Genomic DNA, 20,000 nt, shown 5'->3' on the forward strand with positions numbered 1-20,000 from the left:
AGAAAATGAAGGAGAGAGAGAGGAAAGAAAAAAAGAGAGAAGGGAGAGAGAGAGAGGAAAGAAAAAGGGAGGAGAAAGAAAGCAGGGAGAGAGAGGGAGGACTAAAAAAGGGGGAGAGAGAGGAAGCAAAGAGAGAGAGGAAAGTAAAAAAGAAAGGAGAGAGAAATAAAAAATGAGAGAGAGTGAGAGAGAGCGAGAGAGAGAAAGGGAGGAGAGAAAAAGCAGGGAGAGAGCAAGAGGACTGAAAAAGGGGGGGAGAGAGAGAGAGAAAGAGAAAAGAAAAAGGGAGGAGAGAGAAAGCAGGGAGAGAGAGGGAGGACTGAAAAAGGGGGGGAGAGAGAGAGAGAGAGAGAGAGAGAGAAAAGAAAAAGGGAGGAGAGAGAAAGCAGGGAGAGAGAGGGAGGACTGAAAAAGGGGGGAGAGAGAGAGAGAGAGAGAGAGGAAAGAAAAAGGGAGGAGCGAGAAAGCCGGGAGAGAGAGGGAGGACTGAAAAAGAGGGAGAGAGAGGGAGAGAGAGAGAGAGAGAGGAAAGAAAAAGGGGAGAGAGAAATAAAAAAGAAGGGAGAGAGAGGAGAAGAAATTGGAGGGAAAGAGAAGAGAGGGAGAGAGAGAGAGAGGATGGAGTGAATATGGAGATGAAAAATTGGGAAGCATAATTAATAAATTTACATTCTAATTTAATGACAGAAGTAATGCATGGTAAGCAAGATGTGTGTGTGTGTGTGTGTGTGTGTGTGTTAAGGGGTGTGTGTGAGGACCACCCCTGCAGTCACAGTTAGTTAATGAATGTTTGATGCTAATGGGCATTAGATCCTCTCTCACTCTCTCTCACTTGCTCTCTCTGTCTCTCTCTGGGTCTCTCACTCACTCTTACTTGATTGTTCTTATTAAACTGATTACATGAGTCACTTCCTGATGAATGTTACATCACACACCCACAGAATGGTTGGGAGATAGAGAGAGAGACAGACCGAGCAAGACCGAGTGAGAGAGAGAGAACATAAAGAAACCTTTTTTTAAAAAAGAAATAACTACGAAATATTGACTGATTTTAGTGATGGTGCAAATATTTGACTTATTTTAAGCATAATTTATTTAAAGCATAATTCAGATAATATAATCTATTTCCAGAAATTTGGATAAAATAATGCAGATTTTTGGTGGAATAATATAGGATTTTATTTATAATAATACAATTTCAAATTTCAAAGAGCTAAATAATAAAATAATGAATAATATTAAATTATTAAAATTAAAAATGCAGATTTATTTGCAGGCTTATTTCAAGAAATTGCAGATAAAGGAATAATCTATATATATATATAAATATATAAATGGATAAAATTAATTAAATGTAGGTAATGTTAATACATAAATGAAACAACATTATAATAAATTGATAACGATCTCATAAAGAGAAAGCTTAGATAATAGATGAATTCATTTGCCAGGATTGTTTTTTGCGGTGTGAAGGATAAAGTCTGAAAGCTCATTCTGCTTTTCGCTTCTCTTTCAGACCCATGATGTGACTGAAAGAAACTCAACTCTGCCTGTAGGGGGAGACAGAGAGCCTGTTTCAGTTTTACGCAAAGGTGGAGCGCAGGGTTTCCATGGAGTTGCGTCACAACGCTAGACTTTGTTCCAACATGAACGCCAGGTTTTTCGCCTGCTTGTGGTCCGTTGCATTGTCCATCTTTCCAAACGCTTGCTTCAGCCAAACCATGAATATCTTCCAGTCGGACAGAAGGGACTGGAGCTTTAGCCACCTCGCTGTCCACCAATCAACTGGCACGGTTTACGTGGGCGGAGTCAACCGCATCTACAAGCTTTCGTCTGAACTCAATCTCCTGGTGACTCACAACACTGGGCCTGAGCTGGACAACCAGGCCTGCTACCCTCCTCTCATAATGCAGCCGTGCTCAGAACCGCTGTCCTACACCAACAACGTCAACAAGCTGCTGCTAATCGACCACTCTCAGAACCGCCTGCTAGCCTGTGGGAGCCTGTACCAGGGCGTCTGCAAGCTGCTCCGGTTGGACGACTTATTTGTCCTGGCAGAACCGTCCCACAAGAAGGAGCATTACTTCTCCAGCGTCAACCGCACAGGCGGCATGTGTGGCGTGATCGTCAGCCACCATGATTCCCGTGACTCCAGAGATTTCCGAGGTTCCCGTGGCGATGCTACGCTCTACATTGGCACAGCCGTCGGAGGCAAGCAGGACTACTTCCCCACCATCTCGGCTCGCAAGCTGCCCAGGGATCCTGAGTCTGCTTCCATGCTGGATTACGAGCTCCACACGGACTTCCTGTCGTCGCTGGTCAAAATACCGTCAGACACGCTAGCCCTCGTCGCGCAGTTTGACATCTACTACATCTACGGCTTTGCGAGCGGTGGCTTTGTCTACTTCTTGACCGTGCAGCCGGAGACGTCGGACGCCGGCGGGTCGCCTGGAGATCTCTTCTACACTTCGCGCATCGTACGACTCTGCAAAGGCGACAACAAGTTCCACTCGTACGTCTCGCTTCCCATTGGGTGCGTCCACAAAGGGGTGGAGTACCGGCTGCTGCAGGCGGCGTATCTGGCCAAGGCCGGAAGTGTCCTGGCCAAGGCGCTGAACGCAAGCGAACAGGACGATGTGCTGTTCGCCGTCTTTTCCAAAGGACAGAAACAGTACCAAAGACCCTCCGATGACTCTGCGCTCTGCCTGTTCACCATCCGTGACATCAACGCTCGGATCAAAGAGAGGCTACGCTCGTGCTATCAAGGCGAGGGCAATCTGGAGCTTCACTGGCTGCTGGGGAAGGACGTCCAGTGCACCAAAGCGGTAAAGAAGGGTGTTGTGTTTATTGTTGGTGTCATAACCACTGGGCCTGATACTGTAGTAGCAGACCTTTAAATCTCTCTCTGTACGAGCTGAAAAGTAGAGCTGGATATTAATGTTAATAGAGCTTCATTCTACTGAAATGTTTTTAGTGAAATATACAGTACATGGGCAAAAGTATTGGGACGCCTGCTCATTCATAGGTTCTTCTGAAATCAAATCTGCCTCTACGTTCCAGGGAAGAAGTCCTTTTTGCTAGATTTTAAAGCATTTCTGTAAGGACTTGATTGCATTTGGCGCCAAGCAGCATTAGTGAGGTCAGGATGTTGGATGACAACCACCCCACCTTCAGCCCAACTCCTCCCAAAAGAACTGGATGAAGCACCATCCATCACTCCAGAGAACACAGTTGGCCCACGCCTGGCATTAGGAATGGTGCCAGTAGGTTCAATAGGTTTCTTTTTGCTCCAAAGAGTCCTATTCTATTGGCAGTTCTTCTCTTCAGGAACCAGACAAGCTGTGTGTGTGCATTTGCACATCTCTGTCAGCAGTCACTGAATGCATTCATTAGAAGGGTGTCCACAAACATTTGGACATACTGACCACAAACATTGGAAATACTGTATGAGCCACTCTTTAATGTTGCAATATTGAGCTCTTACTATTGGCCAACCCATATTTCAGTCATTTCCCATTAAAACCAGTATGACCTTATTGACCGAACTGGCCAATTGACAAATGGAGTAGAACTCGAAATGGAAAAGGTGGAGAAATGGAAGGAGCTTGTGTGCTCGTCATTCTTCTGCTCTCTCCGCTCTGAGCTCCTTATTAATGTAGCAGACAGTAAATCCCGAAAACACGCTGTTCTACATCCTACTAACTCCATTAACTTTAATACGCCGTCGGCATCTGCACAGAGCTGCGGAATAATGCTAATGCTCCGGCCTGTTAGAGAGGGCCTGGAGCACAGTCCGGCACAGCTCGGATTTGATTCAGTAGTTCAGGGCTTTGAAGGCTGCTTGTCCATTCAGGTCGAGTAGCGAGACAGGAGAGGAGAGGGATCGATCAGGGCTTTGACTCTGCCTGGCTGAGGGGTGGAGAAAGGCTGGACTCTGTTCCTGCAGGACGCTGCGTTGGGGGGGGAGGGATGGCTGCTGAACCTACACTCGGCAGGGGTTTAAGGGGGAAAAGCTGCATTACAACAAAGTTTGGAATCATTTCTGATATGTTGGGATTGTTGTTTAATATACAATAAGAATTCTGTAGATGTGCAGAGTTCATAATAATAATAATAATAATAATAATAATATAATTACAAACAACACACCATGTTTTTAATACCACATTTTATGGTGTTAAACAATAAACTGTAATGATCTGTTTTGAAAGTCGAGGCATTTTGCATGTTAATTTGTATCAGCTTCATACTTGATTTTGATTTTATAATTTATTTTAATTATATTTTTTAAAGTTTACATCACACAGGCTGTACATTTTATTTAAGTAAAATTTTAATTTGAATGAGTTACACATATTAATGTTTAGTATTATATTTTAATTTTTAACATTAATTTTAAAATAAATATCCATAATGAATTTCTAATAAATATATACATAAATAAAATATAACAAATAAATATAAGAAATGAATATAATAAATAAAAAAATAACATTAATATCCAGAATTTAGTCATTATAACATTAATATCCATAATGAAGCTCCAATCAAATCCATACCCAGGTGATGTTATCAGAGGATAGAACATGATTCTATATATATATATATATATGTAATATTATTTCTTTATTTATAGTCCTCTAGAGAGCAGTGCTGGATATTGATTGGTTACAGAAAAGCTGATATTAATGCAACTCTACCGCAGAGTTGAAATACAGTATAACTGTTGGGGGGGGGGGGGGGGGGGGTGTTAAAGGGGTCCTTTGAGATGGACTGATCAATGATTTATGAGCTCATTGTTCCTTAAAGCTTCTGTCCAGGCAGATGTATGGAATGACTCACGGCAGCTGTGTTTCAGTGCAGCACTTCTTTGTTATTATATTAGAAAGTCTAGACACAGCCTAGCGTTAGCGGACAAAGCCGTTTCCAGGAGCTGGGGTTTATATTCCCCCTGACAGCTCTCTAATGGAGGGCAGGAGACGGAGTACAACGCTCCTCTTTGATATTAAATCAAAGCCGCTACACCGGTGCTGCTTATGGACGCTGCGTTAGTGTAGCATCAGATCAAGCGGTTCTTAAATCAGGAGTCTTGTTTACTGCTTTAGCTTGGTAACATTTCAGGGCCTTAGGGCAGTGTTTCCCAGCCCTGGTCCTTCTAGTGGTTTCCTGTTCTAATACTCCCGCTATATCTCGCAACGGGCTCGTTAATTAGCTGATGAGGTGTGGGGGAGGAGGAAAGGCCCACCAAGGAGCAGTTCTCAGAGTTTTCATCCCCTGGCTATGCTAGCCTCAGTGTGCTAATCAGCTAGTCATGCAAACTTTGCACAGCAAGAATGTTTCTCTGCGAAGTTTGAACATAACATGCATAACATTAGTGAGGAACAGCTAGGGGTGATTGTAAGCTTCAACTGTGGTTGTTGCTGTAGCTTTTAGCTCACTAACTAGCATGCTAGCTGAGTAAACCCAGTCCACCAGTATGATCAGCTTGACTAAAATAGTCCACCAGTATGACCAGCTTGACTAAAATAGTCCACCAGTATGACCAGCTTGACTAAAATAGTCCACCAGTATGATCAGCTTGACTAAAATAGTCCACCAGTACGACCAGCTTGACTAAAATAGTCCACCAGTATGATCATCTTGACTAAAATAGTCCACCAGTATGACCAGCTTGACTAAAATAGTCCACCAGTATGATCATCTTGACTAAAATAGTTCACCAGTATGACCAGCTTGACTAAAATAGTCCACCAGTATGATCAGCTTGACTAAAATAGTCCACCAGTATGACCAGCTTGACTAAAATAGTCCACCAGTACGACCAGCTTGACTAAAATAGTCCACCAGTATGACCAGCTTGACTAAAATAGTCCACCAGTACGATCAGCTTGACTAAAATAGTCCACCAGTACGAACAGCTTGACTAAAATAGTTCACCAGTATGACCAGCTTGACTAAAATAGTCCACCAGTATGATCAGCTTGACTAAAATAGTCCACCAGTATGATCAGCTTGACTAGTCTACCAGTATGCCCAGCTTGACCAAACTGGTCAACCAAAGTCCCCAGTATGATTCACAAGGCTTTCTATCAGATTTCAGAGCATTGCTGTGAAGATTTGATTGGTCAGTTGCATTTCCCCAACTCATCCCAAAAGTGGAACACAGTTCCACTGTTCCACAGCTCAATGCTGGGGGGCTTTACACCCCTCTAGCCCACGCCTGGCATTTGGCGTAGTGCCAGTAGGTTTATGTTTATCTGGTCTGACCAGAGGGTCCTTTTCTTTTGGCAGTCCTTCGCTACAGGAACTTGACAAGCTGTGTGTCAGCAGTGGGTGTAGCTAAATGCACTCATTAGAAGGGGTGTCCACAAACATTTGGACATATAGTGTGCCTACAACCATCCAAGAACTTCCAAGAAGGGCATGAAGGCAGGAATAGATGCCCTCCTTTCTCAATAACCTCATACAATCCCACCGAAACACAAATCTAGCTGATGGAAATTTTAGTGCCCTGTTGAGAGTTTCGAATGTATCCCCAAGACGCAGTGTGGCATTTAGCAGAACCGTAACCAGCCTGTGTTTCCCCCAGACTGTAAAACACCACACAAATCCCAAACGTCGGACACGGCACAATGATGTTCCGCCATCTGCCAGGACAAGAACAAGGTGACATTCTGCGTGTGCAGTGATATTTCCGCTGCTAGAACCCCTCAGTTAAATGTCTGGTTTACTGAGGCGTTGAGAACAGGCCAAATCGGACCTGCTTTTCATTTTTAATACCCCCACCGGCCACGGTGGTGAGGACTGAATGGAATCCAGGCTGGCAGCTGAAGGTGAGGTTGGAGGTATACATGCAGCATGTATAGATAATGTGATAGTAGAACTGGGCAATATGACGATATTTTATCATATTGTGATTTTTGTGAATTTTGTTATGCCTTAATAAACTGTTAGTGCTTAATAAACTCTGATCAGCTGCAGATTTTGTTACAAACTGTGTAATTAGACTGGGGTAATTAGATGAAGAGCGACAGATGTTGTATAAAAATCACAAAAAAAGGTTTTCAATATCGTGATATATTGTGGTATTTTTACCATATCGTCCAGCCCTTTGTGAGACACTGCATGTGCAGAAGTGCGGCAGTGCTCTTCTGTGTATTTCCTGTGTCTTTCTAATACATGACCAACTAAGCTCATTCCCCATGTGCATTTAAGAGAACCCCAGGGTGTTGATGCCGTGGGTGCTCCCTAATTGGTAATGTCACGCTTTGTAACTGAGCTAGCTAAGTTAAGGCTGGCTTAGCAAGTGGGCCACAGAGTGGGATCCACATCATTGTCCAAAAATAGTTAAAAATAGTCATTCATTCTTTCTCTCTCTCTCTCTCTCTCTCTCTCTCTCTCTCTCTCTCTCTCTCTCTCTTTCTCTTTATAGCCGGTCCCCATAGATGACCATTTCTGTGGTTTGGACATTAACCAGCCTCTGGGTGGTTCTGAGCTTGTCACCGGACACACAGTTTACACAGACACGGCCGAGCGACTGACCGCTGTGTCCGCTTACATCTACAACGGCTACTGCATCGCCTTCCTGGGCACCCGGGCTGGAAACATCCGGAAGGTGAGAGAATCTCCGACCACTGATTTACACCTGCTGGTCATTTCACGGGTTTAAAGAAGAACCTCTAAACCTGTATAGAACCTTGTACACTATCTATTAAAAGGTTCCTCACAGTCTTGTAAGTCTTTTTCAAACATGGTTCCTCAGGGAATCAAAGGTGGTTCTGCTTCTATGGCATCCATGAAAGCGCCCTTTGTGCCACTCTTTTCTTCAGGAGTGTGTGATGTGATGGTGCTCGTCCTGAAATGAGGTTTATTGCAGTTGAAGACTTCAGAAGTCTTCAAGGGAATTGTGTTGATGGGGGTACACACACACACACACACACACACTCATTTTGTATCTGCTGTGTTAAAGCAGGGGGTTATTAGGCTTTGCTGTGAAAGCTGTGTGAAAGAGAGTGTGTGTGTGTTACGGAGTTGTTTCATCAGCTGAGCGGAGCGGCAGTGGAGAGAATTAGAGTGTGTTTCACTCTCTGTGCTTTCAGAGCGAAATATCTGCAGCTGAACGGAATGAAAGGAAAGCGGTAGTAAAGTGGAGTGTATTCACAGGTGTTTACCCACCTCTGATCAGAACCGTCGAGTCGCAGTCATGTGTTCGCTCATCCTGTTAAAATAAGATTTTATTGATGTTGAATTGTAAATAAGGATAGAAATGCTTATATGGTATTTTACAAACTATGTGTGTGTGTGTGTGTGTACAACCTGGATTTAACTAAGCAAATAGCAAAGAAGAGCCTATTTTTCAGCTGGCAATAAGTTATTTAACCCTAACTGATGCAGTGAGAGGCTTCTCATTTGTTAAACAACCATGTGGAAACAGATGTTAATCTTGTCAGAAGAGTCCAATTATTGGCTGAAATCGGGTCAAGAACTGTCCAACACGTTATTAAAAAGCTGAAGGACGATGGGGAAATATCATCTTCGAGGAAGGAATGTGGGCAAACAAAAAAAAGTTGGGGGAATGGGACGAAACAGCTGTGTAGCCTTCAGAAAACCACTTGTCAGTGAGGCTAACCGGCATGAATGAGGTCAGCTGACTACCTGAATGCACTGACCGACCAGGTTATTCAATCAGTGGATTTGTTCTTCCCTGATGGCACGACAATGCCAGGATTTATTGGGCTCAAATAGTATGGCAGTCATATCAGAATACTGTGATCATCTGCCTTACAGAGGTTAACTGCTCCACAGTGGTGCGTCGATTGCTCTGTACCACTCACCGGAGTCGTTGTTCCCCTCATCACCGTTATGGAAGGCACTGAATGAGTGAGAAGTCCATTCTTGGTACACCTTCTCTATGGCGGCTCTAGAGCATCCTGCGAAGTTAGTTACCAAGATGCTGTCACCATCATTCACCCTGTACCCTATTATCATTTCCTTTTGGACATCAGTTAAAGTGCGTCCAAAGTGCTACCATACGATTTTAAACCATCTATGTCCAAAACATCAGCTGGGGGGGGTTCTCTTATTGTTTACACTGGGGATCTTGATTAATATAACAGTGTGTGAAACTACCTCCACCATGTTTGGCAGCTGTACTCTCACTGTAAGTTGTTGATCTGCTTCAGAATGGTGCTCTGTTACGCCACCAAGAGGAAGATTCAAAATGATATAGGTGTGAATTCCTGTACACACAGCTCAGTAATGGAGAAAGCTTTTTTTACAGTACAGAAAACAGTCTTTAGGGGGAATCTGGTCAAATATGTGGGAACTTGGCACTATTGATGACCAAAGATGACCAAAAGCATGTTCTACTGGAACCTGTTTAAGTACAGAAGATATCCGTGTTAGGTTTTGATGGGTACTGACTTTTTTCATAGAATGTGGGCGATTGTAGCAGATATCTGAGGCTGGTTTTGGTCACCAGCTCATCCTGGCAGAGTGTTTTTAGTGGTTTTTTTTTTGGATGCCTGGTGTTCATTCATCTCACCTCCTCAATCTTTGCAGTACACCTTGCCTCTGTCTCTGTTTGCATCAATTGGAGCAGACTGCTTTGCTGTTGTAACTGCGGCTTCCGGTGGTTTCTTGTGGTTTCTCATGCCTTTAGTTATTTTTCTGGAGGATTTTGCTGCTTTTGATGAACAGAACAAAACTAAGCAGATCCAAACCTGTGATTCCAACCAAAGCCTTCCAAAGATCCGTATAGGTGTGTGTTTTCCCTTCTGAAGTAATGCCTGAAGCAGATGGAGAACCCACACACACACACACCACTATAGCTACCACTACTTACTACTAGTGTTTGCGTGTAATGTGAGAGCTTAGCTTAATGGACCAGAACGAGTGAAGCACGTCAAAACCCATTAGCGTATCTCCACTCTGACCATAGTGCCTCAGTAAACACATGGGTCAGCGACCTGGGTCAGGGATCAGAGGTCACTGGCCGTCCTCTCTCTCTGAGCAGAGATTTAGGAACCATTCATATTTGTACAACTTCAGAATGGGAAATACACTGCAGTACCCAATCCAGTGTTCAACTGACCGCTTCAAATGTAATTCTCCCAATAACTGCATATACCATACAAATATCATACAAATACTATCAATACATATACTAAATACCATAAATATGAAATACCATACATATATAAATACCCTACCAATCCTATACATTTATACCATACATGAAACCAAATAATTACCATCCAAATGATATCAATATTATATATATTATACCTTATATATACCATCCAAATACCACATACACTATATATCCAAATGTTTATGGACACCCCTTCCACTGAATGCATTCAGCTACTGTAAGTTGCACTCGTTACTGACACAGATGTGTGAATGCACACGCACAGCTGGTCTGATCCCTGTAGAAAAATATTGCTGATAGAATACTTACTGACACCATGCCTGGTGTGGGCTAGAGGGGTATAAAGCCCCCAGCTTTGTTCTCTGGAATGATGTTTACTTACCAATACTTTAAGGATGATTTAGGGAGCTGAGGATGAGGTGTCCTGACCTCAATAATGCTCTTTTTGGTTAAAGCAATCAAATCCTTACAGCAATGCTCTGAATCAAATCTAATAGAATGTCTTCCCTGGACAATGGAAACTAAAGCAGGATACATTCTTTTTAATACCCTTGATTTAGGAAGAATCTATATACACCATACATACACCTTACACATTCTCTCTCTATATATATATTTAGTATCACATTTCAGCATGACTTTACATCAATACTGAAATCACCACATAAAATGTTCAAACTGACCCATCCATGCAGAATCACAGGCAGAAACAGCTGGGCCTCAAAGCCAGCGTGATGCAATATTCTCCAAACACACATCAGTATTCATTCATTCATGTGTGATTGGTCTATCAGTTTAAAAAGATCCCTTTACAACCCTTTTGCTCAATTATCTTCTCATAGAATCCCAAAACTCTTCCATTGACTGTCTTTGATTGGTTCAAACTGGAATTGGACCTTGTTTCATCATCCCTGTTCACCAGTGCACATCTCTTCCACACTGAGCTCTGATCAGTTATTCATCCTCAGTGTTCGTTATTCACTAAAGAATCACTGAAGTTATAAGGACTGTTTTAGCACAGACTGCTGTATGAATAGTGCAGTCAGTCAGGGTAAATCTCCTTTACATATGTGGCTTTTAAAAACACAGTAACAAAAGCCTGTCAATTCTAAGCGTTAAAGAGTTGGAAAATGGCTGTTTTGGGGTTATGAACCCACATAAAGGTTATAAGTAATGAATTAAAGAAAAAAGCGTATTTATTCAAAAGATCAACAGATCAGTATCTGTTATGAAACTTTCAGTAGCTGCTATAAATGATTCAGTATCTGCTATAAATCTTTCAGTATCTGCTATAAATCTTTCAGTAACTACTATAAATCTTTCAGTATCTGCTAGAAATCTTTCAGTAACTACTATAAATCTTTCAGTAGCTGCTAGAAATCTTTCAGTAGCTGCTAGAAATCTTTCTGTAAATATTCAATACATACTAGAATGTATTCAGTAACTGCTTGACATTTTTCCATAACATATATAAAGTATTCAGTGAGTAGTTGCTAGAAATGATTTAGTAACAGCTATATATTTTCAGTAGCTACTGACAGGTTTTAAAAACAGCCTGTCAATTCTAAGCGTTAAAGAGTTGGAAAATGGCTGTTTTGGGGTTATGAACCCACATAAAGGTTATAAGTAACAAATTAAAGAAAAAAGTGTATTTATTCAAAAGATCAACAGATCGGTATCTGTTATGAACCTTTCAGTATCTGCTAGAAATGATTCAGTATCTGCTAGAAATCTTTTAGTATCTGCTAGAAATATTTCAGTATCTGCTAGAAATATTTCAGTATCTCCTATAACTCTTTCAGTATCTGCTAGAAATCTTTTAGAAGCTGCTAGAAATCTTTTAGAAGCTGCTAGAAATCTTTCAGTAACTACTATAAATCTTTCAGTATCTGCTAGAAATCTTTCAGTAACTACTATAAATCTTTCAGTAGCTGCTAGAAATCTTTCAGTAGCTGCTGTAAATCTTTCTGTAAATATTCAATACATACTAGAATGTATTCAGTAACTGCTTGACATTTTTCCATAACATATATAAAGTATTCAGTGAGTAGTTGCTAGAAATGATTTAGTAACAGCTATATATTTTCAGTAGCTACTGACAGGTTTTAAAAACAGCCTGTCAATTCTAAGTGTTAAAGAGTTGGAAAATGGCTGTTTTGGGGTTATGAACCCACATAAAGGTTATAAGTAATGAATTAAAGAAAAAAGCGTATTTATTCAAAAGATCAACAGATCAGTATCTGTTATGAACCTTTCAGTAGCTGCTAGAAATGATTCAGTATCTGCTATAAATCTTTTAGTATCTGCTAGAAATGATTCAGTATCTGCTATAAATCTTTCAGTATCTGCTAGAAATGATTCAGTATCTGCTATAAATGATTCAGTATCTGCTATAAATCTTTCAGTATCTGCTAGAAATGATTCAGTATCTGCTAGAAATGATTCAGTTTCTGCTAGAAATCTTTCAGTATCTGCTAGAAATGATTCAGTATCTGCTAGAAATCTTTTAGTATCTGCTAGAAATATTTCAGTATCTCCTATAACTCTTTCAGTATCTGCTAGAAATCTTTTAGAAGCTGCTAGAAATCTTTTAGAAGCTGCTATAAATCTTTCAGTAACTACTAGAAATCTTTCAGTAACTACTAGAAATCTTTCAGTAGCTGCTAGAAATCTTTCAGTAGCTGCTGTAAATCTTTCTGTAAATATTCAATACATACTAGAATGTATTCAGTAACTGCTTGACATTTTTCCATAACATATATAAAGTATTCAGTGAGTAGTTGCTAGAAATGATTTAGTAACAGCTATATATTTTCAGTAGCTACTGACAGGTTTTAAAAACACAGTAACAAAAACAGCCTGTCAATTCTAAGCGTTAAAGAGTTGGAAAATGGCTGTTTTGGGGTTATGAACCCACATAAAGGTTATAAGTAACAAATTAAAGAAAAAAGCGTATTTATTCAAAAGATCAACAGATCAGTATCTGTTATGAACCTTTCAGTAGCTGCTATAAATCTTTCAGTATCTGCTAGAAATGATTCAGTATCTGCTAGAAATGATTCAGTATCTGCTATAAATCTTTCAGTAGCTGCTAGAAATGATTCAGTATCTGCTAGAAATGATTCAGTATCTGCTATAAATCTTTCAGTAGCTGCTGTAAATCTTTCAGTAACTACTATAAATCTTTCACTATCTGCTAGAAATGATTCAGTATCTGCTATAAATCTTTCAGTATCTGCTAGAAATCTTTCAGTAGCTGCTGTAAATCTTTCAGTAAATATTCAATAGATACTAGAATGTATTCAGTAACTGCTTGACATTTTTCCATAACATATATAAAGTATTCAGTGAGTAATTTAATATGATTTAATAACAGCTATATATTTTCAGTAGCTACTGACAGGTTTCCAGTACTAGAAATTATTAACTGCAAGAAATTATTCGGTATCTGCAAATAATCATTTAGTAACTACTAGAAATGATTCAGTAAAGAGTGTAAAATATTTAGTAATTACTATATATTATTCAGTAAATACTTACAAAAATTCAGTAATTCAGTAACAACTAGAAATTATTCAGTAACTTTAATTATAAAATATTCAGTAACTACTAGAATCTAGAACTAGATTCAGTATCTGCTATAAAATGTTCAATAACCGCAAGAAATGATTTAGTATCTGCTATAAATCGTTTAGTAACATCAGAAAGTAAGAATTGAGTAGTTCTATAGTTACTGTAAATTATGCAGTAACTGCTACAAACTCTTTAGAAGATACTAGAATGTATTTAGTAACTGCTAGAAATGAATTAATTACTGCTAAATGTTTTCAGTAGCTACTAGAAAGTATTTTAGTGCTAGAAAGGATTAATGGCTAGAAATGATTCAGTAACTGCTGAAAATATTCAGTACCTACTAGAAATGATTCAGTAAACACTTTAGTAAATGCTACAAGTGATTCAGTATCTACTAGAAATGATTCAGTAAACACTTTAGTAAATGCTACAAGTGATTCAGTATCTACTAGAAATGATTCAGGAACTACTGTGAAACTAATCTGTAACTTGAAGGGACTAAAGTATGGACCTGCACACAAGCCGTTTGGGTTTAAAGGGTTAAAGATGTTTTGGGGGATTTTTGCTCTTGAACTATGAAGCCCACTCTGCCCCTCTATAAACCCAAGTTGTCTTTTCTTGCCTGGTTGGCTTTGCTCTGTGCTGTTTTGGCCGTAGGGGCAGCAAACAGGTTGTTTTCGTTAGTCTGTATTAAATTTCGGAGGGTGTTTGTAATGCCACAGGAATCTGCTTCCTTTTACAGTAATAATGCCAGGCTGTGTGGGAACCCAGCAAGGCCTCAGTCTCAGGAGGAGGAAGTGTGTTCTTTCTCAGGGGTGAAAGATTAGGGCCCCATGTATTGTTTTGCTTTTCCATTTGTGTGTGCGTGTGTGTGTGTGTGTGTGTGTGCGTGTGTGTGTGTGTGTGTTATGTATTAGAGAATGCAGACTGAACTCATACAATAGCTGAACGATGCCAAGTCTGAACAGCATCCAGATCAGAGATTTGAATTAGACCAGCCTGCACCTACCTGCTGACCCAGCTGACCCTGCTGACTCATTACAGGCTAAACTCGAGCTATCTGTTGTTAAATTGGAGAGAGATTCATTTTTTGTGTGTGATTTGATTGGCCGATTTGTTCAGGATGATGTATTTGTGTAATTCTCCCAGATAGCTCGGACTGAGAGGTCATGGTCCAGATGTTCACGTCAGCGTTATGCCACAGGACACACTCAGTAACGATCACACCGTGGAGCACGGCCCTGTCTATTAGCAGGGATTAACATTCCATTAGAGTGAGATGGGTTGGAATAGATTCACACTGGATTAAAAGGGCTCCGGAGTTGTTGTTGTTATTAGACTGTAAAATCTATATATACTTCGCAAGTCATACTGGATGGAAGGCACTTATTTATTAGTCAGACTGTAACAAATATATACATTCATACTGGATTAAGATCACTCCACAGCTATTATTGTCAGAAGGGAAGACCTGTGCACTCTGCCAATTCATACTGGAATGAAATTGCTCAGGAGTTATCGTACTGTCAGAGCGTAAAAACTATATGCAAGCCTATGACTGAGCAAATCTATGACTCAGCCATGCAGGTTTCTCCTTTTCAGCATCTGGAGAATTCGACCCTTCCTCTCTAGAGAGGCCAGCCAGGTGCTCGTTCAGTCTCTCGTCACTTTAAGACTTGATGACTGCAACTCTCTTCTGGCTGGTCTCCCTCTGCGCACCATCAGACCCCTGCAACTTATCCAGAATGCAGCAGCACGTTTCTAAATTCAGCCATGTATGTCACTCCTCTGCTGCATTCTCTTCACTGGCTTCCTGTAGCTGCTTCCCGCATCAGATTCAAACCCCTGACGCTGGCCTACAAAGCCAAGAACGGACCAGCCCCTCCATACTTGATGGCAATGTCAGTACCAAAACCTCTTCAGCTTGAAGTACGGCTCAGGTTGACCCGCCATCTTTTAAGATCCACTGAAGGCGAGAGTCCTGTCCTGGCCCCCAAGTGGTGGAACGAACTTCCCCTGGGTGTCCGAACGGCAGAGTCGCTCACTGTCTTCAAAGGCCGACTGAAGAGACTCTCCTCTTCCAAGAGTACTTTGGTGAAGATCAGAGTGTAGTCCAGAGTAGAGAGTAGAGTATTATGGTCTCCATACTGACTTTTGTGTTTAGTATCTAAACTTAGAGAGATGTTTGGATCCTAGTCTATACAAACTAGCTAAGAGTGTTTTGTGAGTAAAGTGACACACTTGTGTAAGTCGCTCTGGAGAAGAACATCTGCTAAATGCCTTAAATATGAATATAATGTAAATGTATATTCACTACAGACTGATTCACACACTGATTCATACTGGATAAATCCATTATTTTTGGCTACTGTGTTTTTAGCTGCTGTTGTTTATTTACTGTTGCATGATGACGAATCACTGGGGTTGTTGAACGAACGTGCTGGGGGGCCCTTTTGATTGCATACTATTGTAAGATCATACATGTCTCCCCTCTTTACTTACGAGGCTATGAAGACGGGTCAATAAACACGTCTTCTGCTTCTCGCTCTGTCTACTGGTGGTTTTGTGTGTCTGTTATCTGCCTCTTATCTGTAATTATTGGATTTGAGTGAAGTTAAGACTCTGGTGAACCCATTACAGGCATCAAATGATTCGTCCCCATGAGTAAAGATATGTTTTCACAAGAATTACGATATGAATCATGGGTATTCTCTTATATGCAAGTGCTTTATCACGAAATCTCGAAAATGCCCTTAAACTGCAGAGGGTTTAAACCCAGCACAAAATAAACCTCTGTCTGCCAGCAATCCTTACATGTAAACTATTCATTATAAAATCAATACTGTGTTTTTAGAGAATCGATACAGTACTGAAAAGTACAGTATCGCAATACTTCAATATTCCAATGTTTTCTTGCAGTCCAGCTCGGTAGTGTGTAGTGCACTTTAAATTGGAAGCTAGAAACTGGAAGTTACATTTACCCTCCATTACAGCATCCCACCACTCTCTGCTGTCTCCAGTCTCTGTTGAACTGTGGCACTTTTGCTCAGATTGTGAAGGATTTGAGTCTCTGGAGGTCTCGAAGGATCCACCAGTTCTATCCTTCGATTTCTCAGTACTGAAGGCCGCGCGGCTTCTTGACTGAATTTAAAGGATCCCACAGAACTCCGAGAGTCTTTAGGACTCCGCTCGTGACTCTATACAGAAGAAACCCAAGCCAAACTCACAAAGGTCAAAAGGGCAGAGCGTTCTCCCATGTGTCCCTCGCTCGACCCTGTCGTGGTAACTCTGCTGGGTTACATTAAGCAGCCACACAGAATTGTGGGTAACGTGAGACGGTCTGTGGTTCAGTCGATCATAGTGCTGTGCTGCTGTCGTCTATTTTGGAGCTGAGGAGTGTGGGAATGAGGGGGAACACACCACGGAGGAAGAGAGAGAGAGAGAGAGAGAGAGAGAGACAGACATATGGAGACAGATGAAGAGGAGCGTTGTGGTGTGTTACAAAGCCTGTCTGTTGTCACGGGGACAACATGAACACTTCCTGATGGCTGTCGATTCTCTACAGTGTGTTCTGCTCAGTATGGTGTAGAAGTCGGTGTAAGACTTTACAGCAGTAAAATCCGTCCTGGGCTTCCCCTCCACACCACCATGTTCCACATCAGAACTCTCCCTCTCTCCCTCTCTCTCTCTCTCTCTCTCTCTCTCTCTCTCTCTCTCTCTCTCTCTCTTTATAGGTGTATCTTTCTCTACCTTTCCCTCTCTTTCTCTCTCTCTCGCTCTCTCTCTCTCTCTCTCGCTCTCTCACTTTTATCTTTCTCTCTCTCTCTATCGTTTTCTCTTTCTCTTTCACTTTATCTCTCTCTCTCTCTCTCTCTCTCATTATAGGTCTATCTCTCTCTATATATGTGTGTATATTTCTCTCCCTTTCCCTCTCTTTGTCTCATTCATTTTCTCTTTCTCTTTCTCTCTCTCTTTCTCTCTCTATCTCTCTCTCTCTCTCTCTCACTTTAACTTTCTTTCTTTCTCTCTCTCTATAGTTTTTTCTTTCTCTCTCACTTTCTCTCTTTCTATTTCTCTCTCTCTCTCTGTGGTGTGGTGACTGTGTGTGTGTGTGTGTGTGTGTGTGCAGACTGAAGCTGGGATTACACTCATGCTTCCCACTGACTCTAATACAGCTCTATGAGGAGACAAAGAAAGTGTGTGTGTGTGTGTGTGAGAGAAAGAGAGAGAGAGAAATTTCCATGCTACTGTTGTCTCAGCTGGATCTGCTCTCTCTTCTGGTTCTGCCTCGAATCTCCAAGATTACTGCTGCTGTGTGAATGTGTGTGTGTCCGTATCTGTGTGTCTGTGTGTGTCCGTATCTCTCTCCGGCCAGTGACAGATCTTTGTGCGTCACACACTTCAACCTCTTTTAAGCTCACTGAGCAATGAGAACCCCAAACACACACACTCTCTCTCTCACACTCTCTCACACACACACACACACACACTCATTGTTCTAAAGCTCCAAATCCCGACTCTCTTCAACTGCAAGGTTCTGACTCATAGAATTAGTATTTTTGCTCCTCCTGGGCTCCTCCTACAGTGGGGGGGTGTAATTCACTCTTACTCCACAGCTGTACATACAAATCACGGTTTGAGCGTCCCTTCATGGACAGCTGTGCACATGCTTGTACACAAGCTGAGAGAGACAGAAGTGGCGTCTGAAGTATAAGAAACATGAGGCCTGAGGCGACAGAGTACTAGTACAGGATTTTACCACAGTTCTGATTTACGGAGTGGAAATGACCGTGACACCGTTGTCCCTTTACTAGTCAGTGGAGCATCAGCAGGATTCTGAGGCTGCTGTTTTAAGCTACAACTGAAAGTTGCTTTAATGTTTCAGATAAAAAAAGTTTGTTCATGTTTATAAAGAAAATGTAAGCTGATAAATTTCAAAGTTTCTTGCGGCAGTTATGCTAGTTTGACCTACAGGTGGTGTCAGAGAGCATCATTTTGCGCTTTTCTAAACATCCTGATAGCTATAGCAGCTCAGCCGAGATCAGACACACTGTCGATGTTGAGGGCGGAGCCTCTGAGGCTGCAGCTGTGTCCCAAACTACTAAACAGTGCAGCTCCATTAACAGCTCATTCATCATAGCAGGCTTAGTATAATAGTGTGTATTCTCTTCTTGTGTTACTGCGAGGTATCATGTTGGTATAGAAGTGTGTGTGTGTGTGTGTGTGTGTGTGTGTGTGTGTGTGTGTGTGTGTTAAGTGATGTGTGTATCTTTAGAAGCTGGGTTGAGGGGTTAAATGTCCTCTGGGGAATACAGGAGCTCTCTGTGTTTTTGCTTGTTCTCAAATGTCTTCCAGATTTTTTAGGTAAAATGTGCCATTGACACGAGTCAGCGATTACAGAGCCAACTGAACAGCTTTTCAAACTCAGCATTATTCATAGTGTATAGTAAATAATACATAGTAGATACTGAATAATTTATTATAGATACTGAATAATTCATAGTGGATACTAAACATATGGTATATTGAATAATTTATAGTAGATGCTAAATAAGTCATAATGGATACTGAATAGATTCATAGTAGATGCTGAATAATTCATAGCGGATATGGAATAATTTATTGTGTATAGTGAATGTCATAGTAGATACTAAATAAATTCCTAGTAGGTACTGAATAATTCATAGTAGATACTGAATTCATAGTAGATACTGAATAAATTCATAGTAGGTACTGAATAATTCATAGTAGATACTGAATAAATTCATAGTAGGTACTGAATAATACATAGTAGATACTGAATAATTTATTATAGATACTGAATAATTCATAGTGGATACTAAACATATGGTATATTGAATAATTTATAGTAGATACTAAATAAGTCATAATGGATACTGAATAGATTCATAGTAGATGCTGAATAATTCATAGCGGATATGGAATAATTTATTGTGTATAGTGAATAATTTATAGTAGATACTGAATAAATTCCTAGTAGGTACTGAATAATTCATAGTAGATACTGAATAAATTCATAGTGGATACTGAATAAATTCATATTAGGTACTGAAAAATTCATAGTAGAGGGGCAGTGGTGGCTCAGCGGTTAGAGCGCCGGGTTATCGAACAATTCATAGTGGATACATAATGATTCATAGTAGATACTGAACAATTCATAGTGGATACTGAACAATTCATAGTGGATACGGAATGATTCATAGTGGATACATAATGATTCATAGTAGATACTGAACAATTCATAGTGGATACA

The 20,000-nt window shown here is 40.8% G+C and overlaps 1 protein-coding gene across 2 annotated transcripts in view; it reads left to right on the plus strand.

The window, feature by feature from the left end:
- The window catches only part of LOC140542625 (plexin-A2-like), a 98,898-nt gene that overhangs the window by 21,427 nt on the left and 57,471 nt on the right, over positions 1-20,000 (plus strand). For both annotated transcript variants that reach the window (XR_011978148.1, XM_072665424.1), the window contains exons 2-3: positions 1,517-2,825; positions 7,433-7,615. Coding sequence is in view for 1 of the 2 variants with exons in the window: in XM_072665424.1 (XP_072521525.1) it covers positions 1,611-2,825; positions 7,433-7,615 (1,398 nt within the window). In the remaining variant the exon portion in view is untranslated. The remainder of the gene's footprint in view (positions 1-1,516; positions 2,826-7,432; positions 7,616-20,000) is intronic.

The sequence above is a fragment of the Salminus brasiliensis genome, chromosome 21, assembly GCF_030463535.1.
Source record: "Salminus brasiliensis chromosome 21, fSalBra1.hap2, whole genome shotgun sequence".
Lineage (NCBI taxonomy): Eukaryota > Metazoa > Chordata > Actinopteri > Characiformes > Bryconidae > Salminus > Salminus brasiliensis.